Below are 25,318 nucleotides of genomic sequence, written 5' to 3'. Positions count from 1 at the left end.
ATATTGCACTATACCTGATGTCGAGACATTGAAATAAATTTCAAAGTCAAACTAGCACAAGTGTTTGTCTGGATTTTTCATTGAATAATTAATTAATAATTCAAAACTGACAATGCAAGTTAAAAAGCTTTCAAATGAGATTTTTGAAATGTTGAAATTTCAGAATGATCTTATAATTAAGAGACAACAATCTCTCAAGTCATTGCGTGTATCTAAGGAAGTAACTTCTTCTCAATAACCAAGAGGCAAAGAGTGTTCACCAGATGTTCACGCTGGGATGAAGGGATTTCAAGGTAGTCTGAAAATCTAAGAGGCCTAGGGTGATGGTATTTGGCCAGAAGCAAACAGCATGCTGGTATAAAAAGACTATCACTAATGAGTATAGTGGATCCACCTTTCAGGTCACGGAAGTAAAACTGTTGAAAATGTTCATTTCAATCATCTTCTGATGAAAAACAACGTAATATAATAATAAGAGCGTAGCTACGGGGTCGTAGATTGTGATTTTTGTGATACTGGTGTTTCTTAACTTAAGTAACAATATAGGCTATATATCATATAAACCAGCAAAAATCCCCCCCTCAATAACCTATCCTTCTCAGCGTCATTGAATTTCAATGAAAACTGTTCATGTACTTGCTCACATGACCCCCTCATAGACGGACAGTTGGGCGAGTCCCAATATTTTCATTCCGTACTGGCAAAACCTGTTAATCATGTTGTTAAATTGATACTTATCTATAGGTTTACTGTCTTATGTATATGAGTTTTGATGTTGATCGCTTATGTAGCGGAATTAGACTGGGTCAATCGTCAGTGACCAGGCAGCTCAATTGGTAGAGCATCCATTTAGATTTTGGAGGGTCCCAGTTGAACTCCTGTCTGACCCTGCATTTTTCCATTTCCTGTTACATAGGTGTCTGTGACCAACCTTTGGTTCAGGCATTGGGTGTAAGCTTGGCAAGGGGATATCTGAACTTGGGTTGTGAACTGGACTGGGTTGATCGTCGGAGACCAGGTAGCTCATTTGGTAGAGCGTCCGCCTAGAATTCAGAGGGTCTCGTGTTCGAACCCCAATCTGGCCGTGCATTTTGATAATAAAATTAAAGGGATATAATTTCACCAAAATGGATTAATTGAGGTGAATACTTAGCTATAGACAGAAATGTTGTTTGAATGCAGTTCACAGTAAAACTTGTGAGCAAAATTGTTGAATCAGTTTTTAAGTCTGCTCTCAATCTCCAGAAAAAAAGTTTTCATGTCACTGTCAGTCAAAAACTATTTCATCATAACAAATCATGATTGATTAGTTCTATGGCTTGATGTGTATGACTATCCATTTATTTATTGATTAATTTGAACAACACTACAGTAGCCCCTTTTGAGCCTACCTGGGGAGGGGGGCGGTTGGTCTGAACCTTCTTGGGCACATAATTTGATTCTCTAACCTTGTATCTGTATACCTGCATGAAGATACAAATTAGCCTGCAGCAGTATTTGAGATGTATTCTTATTTGGAACATCATGGGTGTAGCCACCCCGAACTGTTTGGTAGGGAGGAAATTTAAACTGCCCATTCTTGACTCCTTTGAAAGTACATGTATCTTTCCCAATATCAATATCTGATTATACACTGCCGCTGTAGTATAAGCTAGTTGACAAGGATGAGCCCGTCCTATTGTTACAATCGATATATTTCCATTTAATCAGAGGCTATATATTTGTCTATAAGATTATTGCCGCACAGCAGCAGTGTAATACTACAAAAATATCCCACCACTGGCACCAGAAATAAAATCACAAACACAGTGGTACAATACGTAACTACAATTTATTCACAATACTCCCATTACGTCAACACATCATCGAGGTTTGAAAAAAGAATAAGCCTGCTGTTATCCACTGTATGTGTCGTCAGAGGCGACTAATTTGAGAACCCCTTGAAGAATTAAGGATTTGCTTTTGTGCCTTCTACTTGGGACACAAAACCACCCAAAATAGATCTGCTGCACCCATTGAAATATATGGGATTTTTTTTATATCTCTCTACTTCTAACTACTTTTTTTTTATTTCCTATCGCCTTGCTTGGCGAAGGCAATGCGTTCTCTCCCCAGGCTGGAACATACCAAAGTCCTTGAAAATGATTGTTGCTATTCCCTGCTTAACATTCAGCATTTGGGGAAATAGCAACAACTGGTTCACCTGTTAACAGTATAATGTGACCGGGCGGGATGCTGTGCTAGGTGTCTTCGGCGAAGTATTTCAGTGAGATAGCACTGTAAAGTCGGCATCAGATCGGCGCTATCGCAAGGAGGCAAAAACACCAACCTCGGGCATACATACACACATGCACGCATATACAGCACACATGGAGGTACGTCCTTAAATGACCTTAGCTGTTGAATGTTAGGACGTAAAACTGCACAACCAACCAACATCAACACAAATGTAATTTTCGGAGTTAGATGGAACAGAATGAACCGAAAATTGTTTTCCTTTCAGTGTCATACCTTATGACAGAGAGCGTTGAAGTCGGGTATCGCACGTGCTGGGTGTGCAGTATTTGACTGTCGGGTAATCCAGCGATAGTCGCACCGACAGTACACATGTGTTTTGGTGGGTTTTTATCCAGAAATATAGGCCTTTTTTGAAATTTAGAAAATCGTAATGAATTGATTGAATGGTTTGACGTGAATTCATGATGTAGGTACGGACATGTGAGAAATTTGAGTTTGATTTGTAAATACTGACGGCGATTATATGCTCCATACATTAGATAAATAATTGAATTAATTGCTATTTTGGTGTCGTTTTGGTTTCTGTCAGAGGGTGTGGTATTGGAGGGAAGTTCATTTATCTCACCACTGACAACCATCTCTCCATTCCATCTTTCTGAATATTATTATTTATTTCGATAAAGTAAACATATTTCACTATAAAGTCATCTGCTCGAACTACCATTACTTCAAATGCCTATCCTCCAAATTTAAATCTCTTCCTTAGTTTGAGCTCAAAAATGCTAAAACGAGGGCAAAATGTAAACCATGTAAAGATACATGTATACACGGACACCCTTGAAACTGTACAAGAAAAATACATGATGCTCTGGAAGGGTAATCGTCTTCTGTATTTTCAATGACACCGCCATGTAAATCACGGTCTAATCCGAAGATGATGTCCTCAAAGCGAGTCACCGAATAGTGCCAACGAAACAATATGCCGGGCATACAAATGAGCATGAACAATCAAATATCGATATTGAAATAGATAATGATGATGACAATATAACCTAACCCTAGTCTTGATCAACCTGAATCTCACGAAACCCAGTGTTGTACGTTTTACCTTTTGCAGTCGACAATTGCCAAGGAAATCATGTGATTCGGAGCAAACAATGGAATACTGAACCAACTGTGACATTTGAACAGCGTAGTTTTCCGAAGCAGGGATGCTATCATCAAAAAAGAGAAAGTTCGCGATCGGAAAATCGAAATCTTCATGCTTACTGGACAGCTGTTGATCATGATCGATGTAAGTAAATAATGGGTAGGGCGATGTTTTGTGTCCCTGACTTTACAAGTTCAGGAGCTAGGTTATTTACGAGCAACGTGGTTAATTTGTTATATAAAGACAGCACGTCGTCGACATGACTGAAAGTGAATTGGTGGAATTTGCAAGATTTTAGTACTTGTCTTGATCAACTTTTCAATAAATTCAGCCTTATGTCAAAACTTGCACAATGACAAATCGATCAGAAGAGGGGAACAGTTTGTTTAGAGTCTGCTGGAAAAGCAAAGATATTGCCATCAAGTGCTCAATCAATATCTCGATTTCATCCACAGTTAATTTGAATTTCGTCTTTCTAGCATTCCTAGCTGGTTTTTAGTAGTACATGCATGTACAATCCGCAATTAGCAATAACTACGGCTATTACATTTAATATGCATACATTCGTTATATGTGCTTGTTCTTTACGTCCTAATAGCAGCTACAATCATTTCAGGAAGAACCAGGTTTTGATGGTGAAGGAAAGCCAGAAAACCCGGAGAAAAATCACCGACTTGCAACCATGGCAGTACCTAGCGACTGCCCAACGTATGCCTCGAACCTGCGACCCAGTGGTGGAGGGCTAGTGATAGAAGACGGCCAGATGCCATAACCGCTCAGCCACCTTGACTTGTGTTTAGCTACATTCACCTACTGCTAGAAGTCCAGCGTTCATCAAACATAATATGTGTAAACAAGTAGCTGTGATTAATATTTTTCGCTTTACTGACTTTGTTTTTAGACTTTGGAATAAACTCTAATTCAATCAAAGTGGGAGCGGTTGGTTATACATATTTCTACGTGATACTACTTTTTTCAGAACATACTGTGATTTTTTGACATGAAAGATATTGTTCTTGAATGTTGAAGAATATATTTATAACCAGAAATTACAAGATAATGAAGATCGTATTCAAGAGCAACAGATGCGTAAAATAAAAAAAATAAAAAAACATACTCAAATCAGTTTGATGTATGACGCCTCCTATTACTGCAATGCTGTTTTAATCAAACTGTTAAACATATTCTGCGCTGATCACTTTACCAAAAGATTGTGTACATATTATATGTTTAAAGATTCAACATCTGAAGTATATTCAAGATTATCAGGATCATGTCAAAATGTTTAACCTGTTTTGAAGTCACTTCCTTAGGTTTGCATTCATAATCGATCATTCACGTTTGGACACTCAATCACTATAATACTTGAGAAGTTCAAATCCAGCTTTCCCATTCCTAGCAGGTGTGACCACAACACATCATCCTTCTTTATACCTACTGGTCCCTGTCCTCCTTCGTTTTTATGTACCACCCTGCTCCACTTGTCAGTTCTATTTTTTTCCTTGTGCTATCAGCTTTAACAATATTACCCTTACTATCAAATACAATATTGAGTGGATCAAATTTGCCTGGCGTGCCCCCCGCCGGTATCCCCTCTCCACGGTAGTGTAACAGAGGCTGAAAAGTGAAGTTGTACACAATGTCATTGCCGTCTCCACTGAACAGATTGACGCTCCCTATAGCTACGTTACCTGTAATACCACAGTATGTGACGGATGGAACACTCCAAACCCCTGACCCCTCCACAGCAGTTGTGTGTAACACCCGACCGTCTGATGTGTACATCACTATCCGAGGGTTTGTTATATCCTCTTCAACCACCACTACCCGACAAACCCTGGTGGCGCGCAAACTGTCCGGGCGGCCCTCTGTAACGAACCTCTACTGGTGTAGATGATGTCAATACTTCATCAATAGTCCTCCCATCATTACAGCAGAACCACAGGCGACCTGTGATTGAGTCCAGACTGATGTTTTGAATACAACAGTTGTGTGGTATTCTTTGTATGTCTTGGCCTTTGTTGGTGATAAGTTTTACTGTGCTGGTGGTACAATCAGATAGCCATGCATGTCCATCAAGTGTAGGACATATTGATGTGATGTCATCTGGGTATGAGAACTGGGATAAGACAGTTGGACTTTACACGCCTGCCCAAGTGAAGGATTGACCCGTCTCTTAAGTCACGAATGTGACTTCGTCTGTTGTTACCTGGAGTAAACTCTGTCATGTCTTTGGTAGGTGCCTCTGGGATATCGAAATCAATGGCCTGGATTTCTGATACAAAAGTATAGCAGTGCCTGTCTGGAGGGTCTTTTTACATTCAGATGAGAGTTTCACTAAAGTGTCTATCCTGTCCTCCATGTTTGCTATGTGAGTCTGAAGAAGATCATCGGCTGCCCCAACCATCTTGCCACATATTGCTAAGTAATGCTCTGTTATTTTGTCCAAATCCAGCTTGCATTTATTTCTCTGTTTTTTAATGTCATCCGAAAAGTTATTGTATTTACGCTGATAAGCTAAAAAGTTCCTTCTTTGCTGATGATATTTCTTTGTTAAGCTTTGGAGTTTTGTTCTTGTCTGTGTCAGGTACAAAGTCCTGAAGCATATGTTTACGATGATTTTTAGTTTTGGATATTTCCAGAAAACTGTTTACGTGTGTTTTATCAGAGTTTGAACAAAATGGTACATATAAGTATGTTGCAGTCCTGACAAAGGAAAACCACGTCAATTTTCTTGTGACTTGGACACCGGGAACTCCCTTACTCCTAACAGGATATTGTGCACGTTTTAAAAATAGAAAATCCATATTTAGTTGCCATGGCGCCAGCCGTGTAGGAAATTATTTTAAAGGGGAGGAAACTGTTAATGTGAAGATCTTCTCTTGAATATCTGTATAACAAGAAAGTGAAATTAGAATTAATTCTAGACACCTTAGCGTTTTCATAACGGATAATTTTAAAGGTTCACTAAAATAGCTATAGCGGCCTTAGTGGATTTGTTGTTTACTCAAGTTTAATTACAGCTATTTACATGTTTATAAATATCACGGAATTGATATTGTCAACTGTTATGTAACGGACCAATTAAGGAAAAATGCTGTAGTGTCTTACTGATAGAGAAATTAAATATTGGCGAGGAAAGTATTCCCATTATAGTTTTGAAATGACCAATGAATTATATGGACAGAATTGTCCGATATTGTAATGCATTACCAGAATTGTCATGACCAGATTTCATTAATATAACTGAGCAATAGCTAGGGTAAGTAATGTGATCAGGTGGGTATTGTATCTGACCAATAGAGAAATTAATGAAAGACACATGATTTTGTAACTGACCAATGTTGAAATAATGGAACTGAAAAAATGGGTTCGTAGCTAACGAATGGAATGTACTAGATCGTTTTGAAGGAATGTAGAAAATGGAGAGGAAAATTGGTCTTTTTTGTACTAATAAAATAGGAAGAGGAATATAGCCGAAAATGGTAGTGTAGACCGGCAGATTTGGGGAAAGAATCTGGCCTGTTGTACTCCACTGCATAATCATAAGAGCCAACCAATATGAGCAGAATCGTATGTTGTTTTTCACTTGTCTTCTGTTTAGAGGACATTGGTGAAACCAATAGTGTATCAGAGAAGGCGACTAATATACCCCACCTACAGCATTTGGGTTTTCTTCCTTGTCTTCTACGAAGAGGACATTGAAGAGACTAACATGTATCTGCTGCCCCCTTTGCAACACTTGGGATATTTCGTTTTTTAAATGTCCTGACTATTTTCTTTCTTTTCTATCTACTTTCTGTTTCAGGCGGTGTCGCACTAGGCGTTCGTCCTCATAGGACCCTGGCTTCTAGCTAGAACGTTAAACACCAAACAAACAACTGAACAGAAAATGGTGATGCAACTGAATAAAACTGAACAAATGGTATATACACCTGAAATTCTAGTTGTTTTAACTGATAAAGGAGAATGATGATCAGCTCTGGTCATCTATAGTAATGCCCAGATTATTCGAAAGATCGTAATTTAAAGAGCTTTATTGGAAGCAGCAATGGTAGGAATGTCTTGCAAAGATATCGTGTTCTTATTTAACCTAGTGAAACGACACTATATTTTCATCTAGGATATTTACAAATTTTACAGACATACTGATCGTAAGTGTTTTCTGTACGAAGACTTTCAATTCTGTGCACATCCTATACTTGTCAATCAAGACGGTATATCGACACAGAAGCTGAACCATGAAGGAGAATTTATATGTTGGATCCGATTTGTATTTCCTCACCCAGGTAAGGTATGTCACCTGAAATTTACCTGCAATACTTGTCCGCGAAAGACAGGAATCAACCCGTGAACAGATATGGTGTAATGCTTGCGTTAAATGAATTAGTTTTGTGCTTATTATAAGACATATTTACAGACAGCTGTTGGACATTGAATCAATAGATTTCTGATTTTATGTTCAGGGTTCATCAGATCACTCTTATAGAATTAACAAGTATTCACGCGGGCCGATCATGGAATAAAAAATATAAACACGTGTAGAGTATTGACACTGGCATTTATATTATGGGAGAAAATGAATCAATCATTGATATGGTTCTAGTATTCTACATTTTTGAGGCATCGACTGTATTTAGGTCAATGTGTAATCCGTCTGCCTTAATATGTCTGATAGACTATTTACTGTATAACAATTCATGTAAATTTAGAGAGATCTGCTTTGAGTATAGTAGCATATGTCAAGAATATGGCAGGAATGGGAATGTGATTGACCAATTGAGAGTTTGATCTTGAAATCTGATCGATCTACTGAAATTAGAATGTTTCCAGAATGGTCTAGTAATTGTCCAGTCTGTTTATGAACAGAACGCTCTCATAAAATTACCATTTGAGAGCTTATTATAGCCGAAAAATAGTTAATTACTAATAGTTGTTACTGGTGTTCTGGTTAATATGCAATAAGCAAAGGAAGACAGTTTGACCAAAATATAATTGTTACAAACCAAGAAATTTGAGCATAATCTAAACTTTCCTAACATCAGACATTTTAAGAGAAATGCTATAAACTTTACTTACTTAATTATGTATGTCTTAATAACTTAGTGTCTATCTATTCAGGTATACTCACAGTTTGTACTGACAGATTGGTCCCAATGAGGTTTTGTTACAACGTATTCTGCTGAGTTACTACAGGTCCTGGCCGTGTCAAATAAGATGGCGTATTTCTTATGAGACAGGAAATTTCTGAAGCTTTAATGTTGCCTGGGAAGGTTGGTCAAGTTTTGTATATATGATATCCTGTTGTATTTTAGAAATAATTGAAGGCTTGACATAAACCCGTATATTTTACCTGGATAAGATATTTACTGTGTATGTGAGATTGGTGATGTAATCTTTACATGGTCAGTCATGCGTAGTAAACAGTAAAAAGTAAAAATTGTTTACAAAACTTAATGATAACAACAATACTGAAACACACTGAAAGCATAGCAGTTTTCAAGTCATTGAACTAATTGATTACAAGCTCATTTGCTGCACTCGCAGTTATAGTCATCCACTCCATACATTCTCAATGATAATTGTTTTTGCTGTGACCGGGAAATGCACCAAATGTATCCAAGATTGGTTATGAATTGAATTGTAGTAAATAATTGAATATCATCCTGCATTTTAACTTAGGATCCATGTCCCACTGCACTGTGGTTGTTTGTTTATACAGTTACCTCCTTCATTTTTGACATATTGTATAATACGAAATGTTCGTGGGTACTCCTTCGTGGTTTGAAGCCATTTAGATAGTTTCGCGGTACAAACTTTCGTGGATATCCCATATGTGATTCAAATTCGTTGTATTTATTTTCGTGGTTTAATAACACCACGAAAACCACGAATATTTATACACAACGATAATTTCATGTTATACAGTAACTGTAGCAGAACTGTGCCAAACACTTCCATTTACCAGTTAGCCCCAGAGAGAGAGTGTGAAATAGTACGGCAATCTGAAGTCCGGTCTAACCCTGCTNTTATCTTCAATCATGGTCATGTCCTAATGGCATTTTGTTTTGTTTTTGAAGTCCATCAATTTCAGTTTTCATCGCCGTTATTCGAGGTTCCCTCAATCACAATAATACTTGAAAAGTTTGACTCCCCTCTTCCTGATTTTTAGGTTGGTCCACAACACATTACCCCTCTGTATTCCTATTACCCCAAGTTGTTCTTTGTTTACATGAAGGGTTTTTATGTACGTCCCTGTTCCACTTATCAGTTCTATTGTATGTCTTGTCCTGTCAGTAACAACAATATTGCCCTTACTGTCATATACAACTATTCCTGGATCAAACCTTTCTGGTGAAATCGCCTCCTCTTGTTCTTTTATCCCTTCTCCTCGGTATTGGAACAAATGCTGAAGTGTTGGGTTGTACACAACCAGTTGCGACCTTTCAGGATTACTACTATCTCCACTGATCTGTGTAGTACTCGCTACAGCTATGTTACCTGTAACAGCACACTGTGTGATGGACCATACAGGCCCAAACCCTGACGCTTCTACAGTGGCTGTGTGTAACACCCGGCCGTCAGCAGTATACATCACCAACTTGCAGACCTTCACACCAGATTCACCCACAACAATCTGACCATCATTGATCACACACAGACTGAATGGCAAACCCTTTGTAGTGAACCTTGTAACTGGTGTAGATGATGTAGATAATTCGTGGATAGTTTTCTCTTCCGTGCAACAGAACCACATCCGACCTGTAGCGGGATCCAAACTGATCTGTTGAATGTCACTGTTGTGTTGTATCTTCTGTACGAGTTGTCCTTTGTTGTTGATGAGTTTTACTGTATTAGTGGCCCAGTCAGACAGCCATGCGCGGCCTTCATTTGTAGGACAGATTGATGTAATACTAAATGGATATAAGAACTTGGATATGACAGTTAAACTGTCACAGAGTTTGAACAGGATTTCTCTTTGCATCCCTTTTGATTCAAACAGTTTTGGTATCACAACAGGGCCTTGGTTTGAGCAACCACTAGTTGCTAATTCTGTCTTGAGGTGTTCAGGAGTCTTCCACTTCCCCATCGCCTGCTCCAAGTGACTTTGTCTGTCCTTGCCTGGAGTAAACTCTGTCATGTCTGTGTTTGTTGTCTGTGGGATATCGAAGTCCCTGTCCTTGATATCAACTACCGTGTCATACACCAGTACAGCATTACCTGTCTGAAGGGTCTGTTTACAATCGGATGACAGTTTCACTAAAGTGTCTAACCGGACCTCAAGGTTTACGATATGACCATGAAGGAGGTGTGTTTCCGCTCTCTCCATCTTGTCACATATTGCTAGGTTATCCTCCATGATTTTGTCTAGTTCCAGTCTGCATTCGTCTCTCTGTTTTTTAATGTTGTCCGAAATGTTTTTGTATTTAGGTTGACATGCAGAAAGTTCCTCCCTAGCTGATATTATTTGGTCGTTTAGTTTCGGAATTTTAATCTTCTCTGCCTCATTAACAAAGTCCTGAAGTGAATTTTGGTGCTGGTTTCTAATTTTAGAAATTTCGAGAAAGCTGTCTATGTGTGACTTGTGAGATGTAATGGAACAACTGGTACATATAAGGACGTTGCATGTTTGACATAGGAGGACAACGTCATTGTCTCTGTGGTCGGGACACCTGGAACTCCCTTTATTTCTAATGTGGTATTGTGCACGGAGAATAGATTGACCATCTTTGGTTGCCATGGTTTATGTAGTCATTTTTAGCATTTTGCATATACAGAAGTTATGCAATTCTTGTAAAGTCACTTTTGCCACAGTGGCAAATAACATGACATTACGAGGTTTAAGTTTATGTACAAGATTCCCGTTTAGGATTTCCAACATGGGACTGTTTGATAGTACCTGTAAGGAAATTGAAGAGCAGAGAAGGTAAAATATGATATCTTTTATAGATCTTATAAAGATCCTTTCGAGGCGGGCGCCAATATCTTTCTAGGAGCTCTTGTTGGCTCCTAGCACCATCAACGAGTCTTAGAAGAAAGAAACAGATGTATGGTGCAATTAATGTTATTAATTTTTTGGCATACTTTATGAAATTTTATAGGTGCCACCAGAGACGTTATACGTCTCTGGTGCTACACATGTGTGGGTGTAACGTCCATCTTTCAAGATACTAGATGGTAGACTCTGGTGGTAGATTTCTTTGTTCCCGGGCTCGAGTTTGCCGTAACCTTGATAGCATTCATGACACATATACGCCAACAAAATATGCAGCAATTCCATACACATGTAGAACACGCTATCCCCCCTTGTTCATAGATTATGTAGACCACGGCTATCCCATCGACTCGTATGTCTATATGCGTAGAAAAAACCGGCTTCGTATTTTGCAACTGCATCTTCGAAATCTTCTGCTTCGGGTTGAGATACCCCTTTCTCATCACCATGGTGTAGTAGATATGTAATTGTTATTGTTAGTCGATAAAATGTTAAACGCGGAAATAGATGTTTCCCAACGGGTAATGGTTGGTTATCATGTTTATCTAACTCGAGTCAGTTAATTTTCAAATTGTATAAAGATACGAGGTTTACCGAGTCTATGTCTTTTACGTTTGTTAATTAACTAACGAGAGTTAGATGATAAACATGATAATCAACCATCACGAGTTTGGGTGCCGTTTTATCCCGCAACGTTCATATATATTAAATCCGGAAAATCATCTGTTTCTCCTGGTATTGCATTAATTATTCCTGTTTGCGATCCGGGAAGCGATTGCCATGAAGGATGACTTCGCAAATCATTGTTACTTGACGCCATATTTAGAAGGTTGACCAATGAAATAACGTTCTATGATGTTACCCAAAAGTGCACGTGGGTAACCCAAAATGTTTACTACCTCTTTGGTTTATCCAACTTTTTGGTGAGGAAAACCTATAGTGGCTGGGGGAAACCTAATCCGGTCTACATATATTTGTAGTATACTCATAATCTGTAGTAGTAGTAGTAGTAGTAGTAGTAGTAACCCCCTCCTCTTGTAGGAGAACCAGCTTGTGAGGCTGTATGTTGATTCTGAAGCCAGATACACTATATTTGACTGGCGGTTTGAAGCTGCATAGCTGAAGTGGGAGACATATATTTACCCTATATACGTCTGTATTGCAATATTTGCTGAGTAGTATATGGGAAAGTAAAGCTTAATCAATGATCTTTGTAGACTAAGTTTGGGTGAACTATAATGTGAGGAGAAAGAGAGAGATAGTTTAAACAACCTATATCTCAGTTATTATGTACTGGGTTAATTAGAACTAACTACCAGTGAATGTACCTATGTGCGTCGGATGAGTGAAGATATGTATATACAGGAATAGCCATTATTATTACTTGTATAGAGTCTAGAGTCTCTGTATGAATCCATTAACTGCTTCCATGCAGTCAGCATTACCGAATCAAGTTTAATGACCAAAGAATAACAACAAATGATAAGATGAGTCGACACACAGCATTTAGGTAACTGTCCAATGAGAACTTCTATAAATAATTTGAAAAAAGCTAATACTCCTCCTCTTTTGTTTCATTTATAGTATAAAAATCTATCATCAACTGACATATTATATCCTGTTTCTACAGAAATCAACTACCAAAAAATCAAGTTTCATTACAAAAATTTGTTGTTATTTCAATTTCTGAGAAAAAACATGTACATCAATATATAATACAAAATTATAGATATTTACCTCAGATTGGATTTGCAGTGTTGTCTCATTAATTTAATGGTAACATGAAAGATGAACACAAACAGGTGAATTCACCTTTAAAACTTTGTAATAGATCATTATATAGGACTAAGTTGTGCCAAAAAATGAATCACAGCGTCATACAGCCGTTTCCTCCTTGTACGACTTATTTGTACGAGTGGGGGCTGTCCAATAGGGGGAGAATACCTGTCAAATGCCGAATGTAAAATGCTATTCGTCAAATGCGATATGCCTAATGCAAACAGCTGAAATCCTCACTTTATAAGAGGGGAGAGCATGGCTATTGGAGTCCAGGAAAATTAAGGGACGGGAAGGGTAGAACAAAGCTACGGTATTTGAGCCACTTTTAATTCTCCTTTTTTTTAATAAAACACACCAGAAAATAATTCATTGCTCTCTCAGCAACATATATATATCTCAGCTATTTTAAGCAGGTGGTAGAATTTGACCTTTAAAGTTTGGCGGTAGAATTTGGCATTAAACATTTTGCAATTGGCATTTGACAATATAAGCATTTCGCATTCTACATTTGACATTGTATACTGGCCTTCCATATGTAAGGAAAGTCAGTTTTTACACCTACTGATAGAAAACAGACTGAAGTCGGGAGCACTTATTTCACAGATTTTACTTCATATAAATGATCTTCTGATTGAATGCATATGTTGAATAATGTAACAATAAAAAAAAATAGTATGGAGATTCATTGTGTTCCACAGGATCGTAACTGCAAGCAAATTGAAGAATCAGAGCAAATTCAAAATATTTTCTTGCAAAATATTTCAACATATAATTGGGTGTTGTTTGAAAAAAAAAGGGAAAACAATAAAAAGATATTGCATCCTTCCATTGATTGCTTTGTAACAGTCCAGTTCTGGGAATGAATCCTGGTCTGGCCATACATATTTATTTCCTCTACTGTTTAAGCTCTGTCATGATATTGCATGTACAAGTGTGATTCTCCATAAAAAAAATAGGTATGCTTTAGAATATGTCAAAATGTATACATGTAGCTATGTTGTTTTGTCTGAATTGTCAATGTTTAGTTACTCAGTCACTGTAATACTTGAGGAGTTTGAGTCCAGCCTCTCCTGTATCTAACTCTAAGCGTGACCACAACACATCATCCTTCTGTATACCTATTGGTCCCTGTCCTTCTTTGTTTGTGTGAAACGTTTTTATGTACTTTCCTACACCATTTATCAGTTCTTTTGTGTTCCTTTCTATGTCAGCAATAATAAAATTACCCTTACTGTCATATACAACCTTGAATGGAGAAAAATTGCCTGGGGTGACTGCCTGCTGTGCCGGTATATATATCCCCTCTTCCCTGTAGTGGAACAGAGGCTGAAATATTGGGTTGTACACAATGATATGACGCCTGTAGCTGTCTGGATCACCAGTCTTCACCAATCTGTTGACTACTCACTACAGCTATGTTACCTGTAACACCACACTGTGTGATGGACTGTACTGCCCCCATTCCTTCTGCCTCTACAGTGGCTGTGTGTAACTGTAACACCTGACCGTTTTCTACAGTTTCCCCATGGCCTGCTCAAAGTAGCTCTGTCTGTCCTTGACTGGAATAAACTCTGTCATGTCTATGTTAGGTGTCTGTGTTTACACTCTGATGAGAGTTTCACTAAAGTGTCTAATCTGTCCTCCTGGTTTCTGATGTGAATCTGAAGAAGGTCTGCGACTGACCTCTCCATCCTGCCACATGTTGCTATATAATATTAATCCTCCATTATTTTATCTAACTCTCGTCAGTGAGACGAAACCTGCATGGGTGGATCTCTCGATAAACCTGTCAATCAACCAACCAACCAATATTTAATTCCATTTTACATTTGTCTCTTTGTTTTTCAATATTTTCAGAAGTGCTTTTGTATTGGGATTTATTGGTAGAAAGTTCTTTCCTTGAAAATGTGATTTCTTTGTTAATTTTTTGTATTTTAATCTTGTCTGTCTCATGAACAAAGTTCTGAAGTTTATTTTTTGTTGTTGTTTAGTTTTAGATATTTCAAGAAAACCATCTATGTGTGCTTTGTGAGAAGTGGTTGAACAAATGGTACATATCAGAGTGTCACACGTCTGATCAAGGAGAACCACTTCCTTGTCCCTGTGACCCGGACACCTGGAACTCCCCTCGATTCTGACAGGGTTTCGTCCATGGAGAATTGAGAGTCCGTCTTTGTTAGCCATGGCCCTAGATGTGTAGCAACCATGTAGGTGTAAGGGAGGTAACTGGTGAAGGACTCGCATATCTTCTCTTCTATATCTGTATAATAAGTAAAACAAGAAATTGACAGTGGCTTTAATTTCAAATATTTACTATTAAAACCATTCAAATATAGTAGTATATCAAAGAATAATTTGCTTCAATAAAAAATTCATCTCTGAAAGCAGAGAAGACTTTGCAAGTAAGTCATAATTTTCTTGCAATAAAAGTTAATATTTAAAATATCATCTTTCAATATGGTCAGGGTCTGCATGAGTTTATTTCCCCTTACGGTGGATCAAATTAAAGGAGACATTGAACATGAGCCAAAAGTACTCATCTAAATGTCATTTTTGCTTTTAACAGAACTTTTCAAAACCAATTTTTGAACGTAATAATGGCAGATTTTTAACTGATGTAGTCATATGTTCTTGTGTTTTCCTGTAAAATATTAGCAAAAAATTAAAAATAACCTAAGGATAAAAAAAGAAATAATCAGTTTATATAATTACCATATTCACTTAAATTAGCACCCAAGGTGCTTAAAAAATTGGAAGAAATGTGGAGTCCAATAAAATTACAAAACAAATATATGTCAAGAGCAGGTTTTACGGTGTGTATAGATGACATAAATGTCAAACATGTTTACTCTTTAAATTCCATAAAATGACTTCTGTCCGTATACCAATAAGTAAGTAAAGATTAAATTTCATATATGAGGGGTGAGCCAAAATAAAGGGTGTGGCTGAGGTTGAGGGGGCATAATTCTATAATTTCAATATGTGCAGAAAAAGAGGGAGGGGCACTTAAAGGGCCTACATGTAGCTAGGAGGAGGGGAGCTTATTATGGTGTTACGAAAATATTGGTCAATCAATGCAAATCAAGTGGGATACAAATGAGTTTTTCAGTAAGCTATATAAGTTACAAAGTTATCACTCCTGTGTATGGTCCTTCCATTTTGTCCAATATAATTTCTTTTTTTTCCTTTAAATATATTTTATGAGATCTTCCTATCTTAATTTCAGATTTCAATTAATTGATCAAAATTCCTTACCTTTTTTCAGGTTACTAAATGTCTTATGAACATTTTTGTTAGCGAGACACTTTAGTGATATTGGTTCCTGGGCCTGCTTCGGGGGACAACATAGTGAAGGACAGTCCAGGGCTCACAAATAATTTGCCAACAGTATTTACTGAATCATATATACCTGAAAGTAAATTGAAAGTTGACAATTGGTTATTAGAAGAATTGATTCATGATCCCTTTTTTAGAGTTCTTTTGGTTGTTGATACAATTAAATGTTTACAAAGTAATGTATATATAACACTACATGTAGTTCATGAAACAGTGCAGAATTTTCTTTCTTAATTTAACAGAAATTGTACCCCTGTGCATTTCCATCCAGGCCAGCAAGAATGATTAATAAAAGCTGGAATGATGTGTTCCATATATTAATATTTGTAAAATGAATAAATTTTATATTAAAATCTCCAATTAAATTCCTGAAATGACAATACATTGTCTACAAACTCAACTGATTTGTGTACTAAATCAGTAAATGCTCTTGGACTGCTGATATAATAACTATTGCATTCATATATCTATCCATTGATAATATCCCTCCAAGTACTACATATTGAAGTATATCAATTAAGGTTCATACGTCATTTTCCCAAAATTTTGGATTCGTTGTTGATTTACTTTTTTTCAAAAACTTGTCTTACATCCAATGTTTATAAAGTTATATATATACTGTTAGAGAGGTATCCAATGTTCTTGTTGAGATATCACTTTTCATTCTAGCATGAAAAATATACTTTGACATCATTCCAATTAAGACACAATGCTAAAATTTTGTCGTAAAAATTGGTTTTGTCAAATAACGCATCATGGTCAGAAATCTTTCAAACGGATAATCATATTAATACAATTGTATTACCAAGAAAAGCGATAGATAATTTTCTTTGAGCAGAATTACACCAATATTGTTTTTTCTTTGAGCAGAATTAAACCAATATTGTTTTTTCTTTGAGCAGAATTAAACCAATATTGTTTTTACTAAAAACAAAGCCAGGAAATTTAATTTCCCAAAATTAAATTAACATAGGATTCAATTGAAAAATTATGTTACGTGAAAGCGTCACTGTATATTTATATGCAGGAGTCTGTTGTACTTTGAGGTGTATATCTTAACTGAAAAATAAACACAAGCTAGCAGTACGTATGTATAGGCTTCATGACTTCAGGTGACCACTTACAATGTAGCTCAGTTAGTAAGAAGCCTAAGGTCTATCTAGATTTTGGAGGTCCATGTTCTAATTCCATTCTAGCCCAAACATCTTTACATACTGTTACATGTATTCATATTTGATAAAATCTGTGACACATATAATCATATTCAACCCATACAATTGTATATATATATATATATATATATTCTGCATTGTGAATTTTATTTCTGTAATAAATTTATTTAATAAAATATACTTATTCTACATAAAATGTACTTTCTTGTTATACCAAGGTATATTAATGAAACAAATGGAATGGAATTCCTAAAGACAGCTCTACACATTTATAATTATAGAATTACAATCAATATAAATATATATACACACACAAAAAGCAAAGCCTAAATTATGTGTTAAACATTTGTCTTGGTCACACATTATAACCGATATACATCAAGTTTTATGCAGAACCAATGTACCTCAGCAGTATTGTATATCTCACATGAACATGCTTCATTTATTAAAATTAATATCTGAAATATTAAGACAATTAAGGTCATTTTCTGGCACATCAATCAACTCCAATTCCATTCAAAATGTGCCTACATCGGCTTGAATATATTGTAACTTAAATTAATGTCTCATTTTAATTGGAATAGTTTTAGACCATTAATTTACATTGTAATCGACTCAATAAAATATTCTGATGGACACTTTTTATAATACTCTGCATTTGTAGGTCAATGCCTACACTACATCTACATTATCTATGACTGTTGGGAGATTTAAGAGGCAAATTCAGGATTCTGAAAGGTCAGTTTGCTGTTTAGACTATGTAATACAAAAAAGCTGCATTTTTTATCCAGTTGCAGTTTCCTATCATGTTACAACATATAAAGTGATATTCAAATGGATTTTATTTCCAGACTGATTTGAAAATTAACAAATTTTGATTTCGCAGCTGTAGGGTCACAGTTTTTCCCCTTGAATAATCTCGAGTTGAAGCTGTGATTCTTTTAGTTCTGCTTCTACTTGATAATGACCAACTTCAACAGGTTGAAGATGATGTGGTGTGTTGTGGCATGAAATAAAAGGGCACAAATTTATTATTGAAAGAAAGAGATTGCTGATTTGAAGGTGGATAAATTATCTGTTAATTTCATCGTTGAGGGGAGTAGTTTATTCCAATCATTGTACAGGGAAAGATTGATTATTTCCTCACGGATCATCTCTACATAGAGATAGTTAGGCAAATATTTTTATGTGAATACTTAAACAGAATTCTTTCAAGACTTCTACCTTCAACCTCTACTGACCTACTTCATCTAGTTGAAGATAATTATGTCTAAAATTCTTTAATAGGCCTATTGAGAGAGGAGGGCAGTTTTAAAGGAGTCAGATGTGAACAAGAACAAGTACACTCTACAACTCAAATGGCTTAATTCACATGACAAGGATTTGTTAGTGTTACCAAAGATAACTTAAGTTTTTAAAGAATAAGCAGAGACACTGTCGGCCTAGTCAGTTTCATCAATGTTTTCTGCAGCCTTCCAAACCGGAACTGGAAATAGCCAAATGATGAAAAATTGCGCAAGCGTACTTGCCCTATCCTCGCCTATTATTTACAAATGGCGGTCAAGTGAGACACTTTCACGTCACTAACACTTTCACTTTCGCGAAAAGGAGGATGAAGAGCAGTAAATAAGGATAAAAGTCACACAAGCGATGTCAGTTCTTCAGGTAAGTTATTCTCATTCCTCTCATAAATAATTTTGGTGCATAATTTTACTTTTATTAAAGAAAATAGAAAACCGGTGCTCAAAATGCAAGTTGAAACTTGTTGCTACGGTGCAGACAAGGATATCATAGACGCTCCTTGAGCCCATTATAGGTTTATCGGGCACTGGATAGGCCTATTTAGATCTCGCTTGATTTGACTGTTTGTCCAACGAATAGTGGTGTGAAAACAAAATTGAATTAATAACATAATTTATTTACTTTAAATAATTTGGTTTTATATTCAATCATTCAAATGAAAAAAAATAGAGCGGATTTTCTATGCTTAATTTAATTTGTTTTCTTAAAATTATATCTGGTTCGTTTGCGTTATTGCATATTCTTTAATGAAAAAATAACGTGTCTGCCATAATGGCATTTCCCTAATACAAATAATTTACTAAACAGTAAATGGTGTGTTATAATAATTCAAAGAACTATTTCAATTCAAACTTTCAATAAGTTTCATAAGAATTTAATAAAAGAAGCGAACAAAAGAGAAAGTAAGGAAGGTAAAAAACAAAAAATATTTAAATTAAAATAGTATTTTACCTAGAAAAGCTTATAATTACCTTCTTGTATACTTCATGAGATAGATACTAGTACTTTCCATTAGTAATAAAACAGTTATTTTAGTGAAATATGTATACAGTACAGCATACTAAAAAATCAATGATTAATGGGGAAATAGAAATTTAACTTTTATGTATAGTGCATTTCTTGCAAGTCTAGTTCTGGTGAAGGTTTTTTGTCAACATTAACTACAATTTTTGCAGGCTAACACATATCTATATCTACAGTAAATTCCTCAATTAGTTCTGCTTGTTGACTTATGTATAGAATTTTCTCCATTTAGGTGTCAATGTGTGAAATCAAGTAGTGGTTAATGATTGTTATCCACTGATGAGTGTCATGCCTCAGGAGACAAGCCTCTTAATTATAAGCTTTTCTAATCCCCCTGTCGGAGTGGTGACCATCTTGTACCTGCTGATTTATTTTTGACCGTTTGACCAGTGAAGACTATAAGTTTATACATGTCTTTTAGACTAACCTGCTGCTTTAACAGTCATTGACAGCTAGGTGATACAAAACTTAATGGACATTTTCTTATAATCAGAAAAAATGTGATGTACACACACAGCAAAAGGAAATACACCAAAATGGGAAGACGTAAGGTAAAAATGTCACCGTTGAAAAAAAAACCCAATGCATGCACTTCTTACTGTGAAGACTGATCCTAAGAACACTTTTATCAGCACAATGTATTAACACTGTTCATATCCAGTTGTTGAAAATTAATATTTATGTCTGTTTACCCAGGTTATTATCTACCTACATATACATGTACTTGTTTGAATTACTTATATTGAATCCAATACACATTCCTAAGATATTACATTAAATGTTAAAAATGTGTTTTTTCTTTTTTTTCCATTTTCAACGTTAATTATTATTTGATCAACTTGGTTTTTGACATTGCAATTTGCATGTTCCTTAATGATTCTCCTTCGTTGAGGAAAAGTGTGTTAGAATTTGTTTGATGTTTGGATGTAACAGTTTTGTAAAAGAGCTGAATTAATTGATTTTGTTATCATGATTTTTTTTTAGTAAAAATTATTCAAACATTTTTTTTTTAAAGATTTTCATTGTTATTTGACATGTTTTTATGCAAATTTTGTTTAGTGTTTATCATTATTAATAGTACTGTTTGATTTTTAATTAACACAGTTACTTCCACCCTGTACATTACAACATTTGTATGTTTGGTGTTTGTAAATGTCACATTATATATTTTGATCAGTCACCTTTCCATGTTATCAAGAATCTTTTAAAAGAATTGAAATCTTCTTAAATCCTACAGTTATTACATTTAGGTATTTGGATGTTTTAGTGATTCTTAGCACTTTTTTGCTTTCTTGAAACATAGTTTTATAGTAGTATTTAGTAATATTCCGTAAAAAAATATGAACATGATTTTTAAAGCTTTTTTCCATGATTTTATTTGCTTAGGATTTCACTTATGAACATTTTTATTTATATGTTATTATAACAGGTTTCTTTCATCTCAACACATTTGGATTGCATTGATATGTTAACATGTGTTTTATTGTACAATTAATTGTACATGTCCTGTGTTATACATGTATGATATTGTACAAGTGGACGTTCATTTGATTGATGAACTTTGTTTTTAACCAATGCCACCTTCCCTACAAGGTACCTTATAGCCTGAATATCTTCTGGCTCCTTCACCAGACTTAACACATTCTGACAGGTATAGATGTCTGGTCACTTATTGCCTGAGCTTCCTCTGGCTCCAACACCAAACTTGAGTCAATATGACAGATAGATTTTTGGTCAGAATGTCTTTAAGTCTGCTGTTGACTTGACATCTATCTGTCAGAATGTCTCAAGTCTGCTGTTGACTTGACATCTATCTGTCAGAATGTCTCAAGCCTGCTGTTGGAGCCAGGGGAAACTGGGGCTGGGTACCTTATAACAATGATTAAAACCATTCTTTATAAAAACAATTCTTGACCAAATCTGAGCAAACAAAAAAAACCTCCAAATTGTCCACTGGTACATTATACAAGTTTACTATTTTCATGATATTGAATCTCAATCTCATAAAAAAACAGATCTTTAATTCCACCTGATACTCTACATTCCATGGAACATAGAGTAATGGAGTGGAGTTAAAGATGTGCATGGTTTAAATCAGAGTGGATATTATCTAAATGTAATGGAATTCAACTGTCATGACACAAAATGTTATTGAAATTGTAGGTGTATTTGAGTTGGGCCAATAGCATCCTTCGTGATGCTGGCCAGGAAATGCGAGATATTGGGGAAATACAACAAGGGGAAGTTTTGTGTCAGCTGATTGATAATCTGGACAGTACTGCTGGACTTGTCCGCCAACAACAGGTGAGTAATCGTACTAGTTTTAATAAAGATTTGAGGAATTTTACAGTCCATTTTGGTAATTTTCCTGAAAGTATGACATGACAGGAATTAGTGAAATATCTATTAGACTTGGTAGAAAATGAATACAATTTAAACCATGTTGGATAATAATATAAAATTCTCACTGGTGCTGATGTAAAACAAATTGTATATATGATATGTATAAGTGTCTTTAGCACCTGTCACAATAATGGAAAGACAATTCCATGTATTGTAATACGTACAAGTACATGTTTCACTGGTGCAAGTATTTGTATGAAAATTTATACAGTGGGTGGGGTTATAAAAGGGATGGAGTTGGGGAAGGGGTTTGCAAGAAGAGCTACATAATGTAGGTTAACAAGAAAAAGTATTAAAATCAGTTGTGGCTACACATCTTTTATGGCAAATGTATGGTGATCTGATAAATACAGGGAATTTCCCATTTGAATGCTACGACATGTCAGTTTTCAAATTGATTGGAATTGAAAGGCTAAGCAGACTCGGGATGTGCTATGTCAATAATTTGCTGTGCAATGGATCTCAGAAAACCCCAGACAGAGTCCCAGGGAATCAGTATGTTCCACACAATTAAAGGCCCATGTCATTATGTCTCTAAATGAAGGCGTTTTTTTTTGTACACTGCTGTATAAAGTAATTCAGAGGGCTGAGGCACAGTGTACAAGCAACATGCATACAACTTCAGAAAATGATTGTAGTTGCAATTAAACTAATGGATCTATTATATATTCTGATTCACTGATTTGCTCCACTCAATGTTGGTTGCTAAAACTAATGATTTTCTGTGTATGCATCAATCCTTAGTCCGGGCACGTAGGATTGTACAGTTATATATATATACGGTATATGTATGAATGTACAGTTTCAGATGCAATGATTGAAAATTGCAGACTCTGTGGTCTTCGATAGTGCTTCATTGCTCATCAGTTAGAATTATTGATTCGTGTGTGGTACACACGTACACACTACTACAATAACCCCTAGGCCTGGCTGGGAGCACACAAGTCATCATTTATTCATCAATGTAAATTCAAATATTCACTTTCCAAAGCTTTGTCAGAAAGTCAACATGCTAAAAGTCTGGTCAACATACATACAATGGAGGTGCTTCAGAATTGCATTTCTCAGCAAAAAAAAAAAAGATGAAATGTCCTGCTTCATTATAAGAAGGAGTTCGTAATTGGTTTAGTCTGGTGTGGGTTCCTAGATCCATTTCGTTTCTTAAATGGGACCTCTTCTGTGACGCAGGACAATTTAATTTCACACAAACAAACAAAACTTAACAAATAACAACAAGGATTTAATGAATGAAGAAGTAGAATCTGTTTTTTCTGCATGGATTTAGAAAAAAAACTTGTTTTCAAGTCTTCTTATTATTGTTGATAAAAAAAAATTACATCCTGTATTTTGAAACTGTAGTAAAACCTATATTCTGGTTTGGTTTAAACAGATTTCCAGATGAAACAGTGTTTAATTTAGACATGTTCTTCTTTGAAAAATGTCAAATATATATATATAAAAAAAAAAAGATGAAAAAAAAGAGAAGAAAAATATTTTGAAAAGTCGTGTGAAGCTAGCCATACTTTTGTCGATGAGGCATTGTAGATTAAAGGTTGGAAGTGTGATCAGTATGTCACTTTACCAATATAGCATACCATTCCAACCACGACCAGGTATTCATTGCCGGCAGGTAGAGTTTTGTACTTGTAGTGATTAATATTGCATTAGGCGTAATATCGGAACTCGGATATTTGTGACAGATCCAAAACCTGACCATTCAAAAAAATTGTTAGCTTAATTTTTGAAATGCAACTTTTATTTTTTAACATGTCTTGTTTTTGATATATTTTCAAAAGATTTTTTTGTCTTTTTAAAATTGTTTGCATTCATACACATCTATTGTAAAGGTCTTATAGTGATAAATTTTAATATTTTACGAAAAAACACACCATTTTGAATCATTATATTACCCATCATTAAGCTAACAGTTATCAAGATTTTACCACTTGGCCTAAAAGTACTGCCAACAAAACGTTTCTGCTGATCAGCAAATTTGAATTGAATTTGTAAAGCATTGAAAACAAATTCATTTCACTGATAAGTAATTTATTGAAATTGAAAATAAAAAGACATAATTATGTACCAGGTACAAATGATTATATTTGCTGTATAGTGATATTGTAATTTAGAGATTAGGCTAGGGGAAAGTCTTTTGATCAAATGCATTCATGTTACATTTCATTAAGATAAATAATTACCTATCCATCATTATCAAAAGTAGGAGTTATTACAGATTTCAAGTTTGTGAGCTGTATACATTCATTTAGATCCAGTACTACAATATGGCCAAAAATATGTCAATGCTCCATACTCAAATAAGGAAGTGATTCCCTTTCAACATATTGTTGTTGAAATAATGGGAAATATATTACTCTTGCATATGATTCAGAATCATGTTGGTTGAGATTCTATAGGTAAATTGAGTATTAGGTAAAAAGAGCTTAATTGAAATTTTGCCACTGATATTTTCCTGTAAGAACAAAACATTTGTGATTTTCATTTTGAAATATTACGGGTTTTTTTCAGTTGAAAGGTTGCGATGAACCGGGAGAATACATCCAAGCGGCCATTAATCATATGCGTGAAAATGGAATTAAGGTTTCCTTCGGCACTCAAGGTAAGTTGACAATATTCAAGAAATTTTCTAAGTGAGAAGATGTTCAATTGAACAGAATTACACCCAGAAGTTAGTTGAAGTTTTTGTAGAAGGGCATCATTCTTCATCATCAGGGTATGGTTGTTCATGATTAGCAAAGTGACACTCTGGTTATACTTATTAAGCGCAATCAAATTTTAAGTCAAATCAAATTTTGACAGAGTTGCATGTTAATGAATACTAAAATAATATTGCCACTTAGATATATGCTTATACAGTGTTCCTCTACAAATCAACATATCAAAATGTTCGTAAACAACTTG

General features: G+C 35.5%; 2 protein-coding genes and 1 long non-coding RNA gene across 4 annotated transcripts in view; 1 reads left to right on the top strand and 2 right to left on the bottom strand.

The window, feature by feature from the left end:
* Positions 1-9,423: 9,423 nt before the first annotated feature.
* LOC110448629 lies at positions 9,424-11,137 on the bottom strand. Its single transcript, XM_021494987.1, has one exon. The coding sequence runs from the start codon at positions 11,127-11,129 to the stop codon at positions 9,510-9,512; it is 1,620 nt and encodes a 539-aa protein (XP_021350662.1). The 5' UTR covers positions 11,130-11,137; the 3' UTR covers positions 9,424-9,509.
* A 2,615-nt stretch (positions 11,138-13,752) lies between these two features.
* On the bottom strand, positions 13,753-19,179 carry LOC110448540. Of its 2 annotated transcripts, none has more exons than XR_002462737.1 (2): positions 19,105-19,179; positions 13,753-15,423 (listed from the first exon to the last, which is right to left on the bottom strand). It is a non-coding gene; the product is annotated as an uncharacterized LOC110448540 (long non-coding RNA). The 2 variants fall into 2 exon arrangements; XR_002462738.1 differs by having other exon boundaries at positions 19,068-19,169.
* Positions 19,180-19,213: 34 nt separating this feature from the next.
* The window catches only part of LOC110448539, a 53,010-nt gene continuing 46,905 nt past the window's right edge, over positions 19,214-25,318 (top strand). The window contains exons 1-4 of the mRNA XM_021494826.1: positions 19,214-19,336; positions 20,490-20,547; positions 22,160-22,300; positions 24,926-25,016. Coding sequence (XP_021350501.1) covers positions 20,500-20,547; positions 22,160-22,300; positions 24,926-25,016 — 280 coding nt within the window. The 5' untranslated portion in view covers positions 19,214-19,336; positions 20,490-20,499. The remainder of the gene's footprint in view (positions 19,337-20,489; positions 20,548-22,159; positions 22,301-24,925; positions 25,017-25,318) is intronic.

The sequence above is a fragment of the Mizuhopecten yessoensis genome, unplaced genomic scaffold (assembly GCF_002113885.1).
Source record: "Mizuhopecten yessoensis strain PY_sf001 unplaced genomic scaffold, ASM211388v2 scaffold4121, whole genome shotgun sequence".
Taxonomy (NCBI): Eukaryota; Metazoa; Mollusca; class Bivalvia; order Pectinida; family Pectinidae; genus Mizuhopecten; species Mizuhopecten yessoensis.
Note: the sequence above shows the minus strand (reverse complement) of the source record. Positions and strands in the feature narration are given on the sequence as shown.

Coding starts and splice junctions, on each gene's coding strand:
- LOC110448629 (XM_021494987.1), bottom strand. CDS start 11,129: ATGGCAACCAAAGATGGTCAATCTATTCTCCGTGCACAATACCACATT.